Genomic DNA, 1,939 nt, shown 5'->3' with positions numbered 1-1,939 from the left:
AATGCTACGAGTAACACTAATGTTGTAACCTTGCTTACCACTACACTAAATCCTGCATTTAGTAACATTTTTCATGTTAGAAGTATTTGTCATGTTACTATTTAATTGTGGGTGATGGTATGAGAGTTTTAAATGTTGAAATTGAAAAGGTTAAAATGGCCCTTCACTGGCTTTTTTATTTAAACCGTAGAAGTAGACTTAGAGAATATTTTAAAAGATGCGATGAATTTGGCCTAAGAGAAAGAAAGGTTCCTAAACATTGTCCAACTAGATGGAATTGCATGTATGAAAGTTTAGTTGTTGCATATGAATATAGAAACCCCGTAAGCTCAACGTTTAATTCTCATGTAAGTGATGATGATGAGAACCTTACATATGCGGATTGGGATAATGTTAAAATACTTGTAGATTTTTTTATAAAGATTTCATGTTGCTACAAATGAATTTTCTGTGCAATATTATCCTAGTATTTCTAATTGTTTTGTTTATCTTGTAGATCTTGCAAATTTATTTGCTTATTTTTCACAGGGTGGGAAATTTATAAAGTAGCTATTGATTCTACGGAAAAGACCTAAAAATGGCACTCAACTTTCAGAAAAGGCTTATTCATGCCATCCATTAAAATAATGCTCATTCCATGCCACTGTCGTTACACATATGACTCACCTATACTATTATTGACTAACGGCTCAATTTTTATTTGGCCCATCTATGCCACCGCCGTTAGTCAATAATGGCATGGAGGAGCCACATGTGTAACGATAGTGGCTCAAAATGGACATTTTTTAACGGATGGTATGGATAGACCATTTCTGAAAGTTGAGTGGCATTTTTAGGAATTTAAAAAATATTTTTTCCCTATTCCCCCTATTTATGGTATTGCCCAAGGATCAGGTGGGGCGCCTTGACAAAGGATAAAGCCCGGGAGTTGGAAGGGAGGCTATTTATGGGATCTTGGAGGAGTTATGGGGACGCAAACAGTATGTGGTCGACGACGATAGACTGTATAAGGAAGGCGGCGGGAGAGGTGTTAGGGGTATCTTCGGGTTGCTCCGGTAGCCATAAAGGAGACTGGTGGTGGAATGAAGTGGTCCAAGGTAAAGTGGAAGCGAATAAGGAAGCGTACATGCAGTTAGTAGGGAGCACTAGCGTGGAGGAAAGGAGAATGAATAGAGAGAGGTATAAGGTAGCTAAGAAGGAGGCGAAGCTGGCAGTCACAGAGGTAAAGACAACGACATTTGTTCGCCTATATAAGGAATTGGGGGACAAATGCGGGGAGAAGAAGTTATTCCAACTAGCTAAGGCAAGAGAGAGGAGGGCCAGGGATCTGGACCAAGTGAGGTGCATCAAAGACGAGGATAACAGAGTTTTGATGGGGGATGACCAGATTAAGAGGATGTGACAAACCTACTTTCATAAACTTCTAAATGAAGAAGGGGATCAGGATATTGTGCTAGGCAAATTGGGAAATGCCAACAACCTCCATGACTTTAGTTATAGGAACATTGAGGTCAAGGAAGTTATGGAGGCAATGCGTAAGATGAGTAGGGGCAGAGCAACTTGACCAGACAAAATGCCGGTCGAACTTTGGAGGTGTGTGGGTAGAGCAGGTTTGGAATAGTTAACTGGGTTAATTAATGTTATATTCAAGACAAATAAGATGCCAGATGAGTGGAGGTGGAGTACAATGGTTCCGTTGTACAAGAACAAAGGTGATATCCAGAGTTGTAATAATAATAGGGGTATCAAATTACTGACTCATACCGGGGCGTTCTATCACAGAAACTATCCACCTTATTAGAAGGACGATGGAACAGTACAGGGATATGAAGAAAAATCTCCACATGGTATTTATTGATCTGGAGAAAGCGTACGACAAGGTTCCTAGGGAGGTTCTATGGAGTTGTTTGGAGGCGAAAGGGGTGTCGATTGCCTACAT

General features: G+C 40.1%; 1 protein-coding gene across 1 annotated transcript; it reads left to right on the top strand.

Annotated features, from left to right (window-relative positions):
- The first annotated feature begins 946 nt into the window (after positions 1 to 946).
- LOC138890521 (uncharacterized) lies at positions 947 to 1,402 on the top strand. Its single transcript, XM_070173915.1, has one exon. It carries the CDS (start codon positions 947 to 949, stop codon positions 1,400 to 1,402), a length of 456 nt encoding a protein of 151 aa, XP_070030016.1.
- Positions 1,403 to 1,939: the final 537 nt, after the last annotated feature.

The sequence above is a fragment of the Nicotiana sylvestris genome, chromosome 4 (assembly GCF_000393655.2).
Source record: "Nicotiana sylvestris chromosome 4, ASM39365v2, whole genome shotgun sequence".
NCBI lineage: Eukaryota > Viridiplantae > Streptophyta > Magnoliopsida > Solanales > Solanaceae > Nicotiana > Nicotiana sylvestris.
This window is presented reverse-complemented; position numbering and strand designations above follow the sequence as displayed.

Coding starts and splice junctions, on each gene's coding strand:
- LOC138890521 (XM_070173915.1), top strand. CDS start 947: ATGGGATCTTGGAGGAGTTATGGGGACGCAAACAGTATGTGGTCGACG.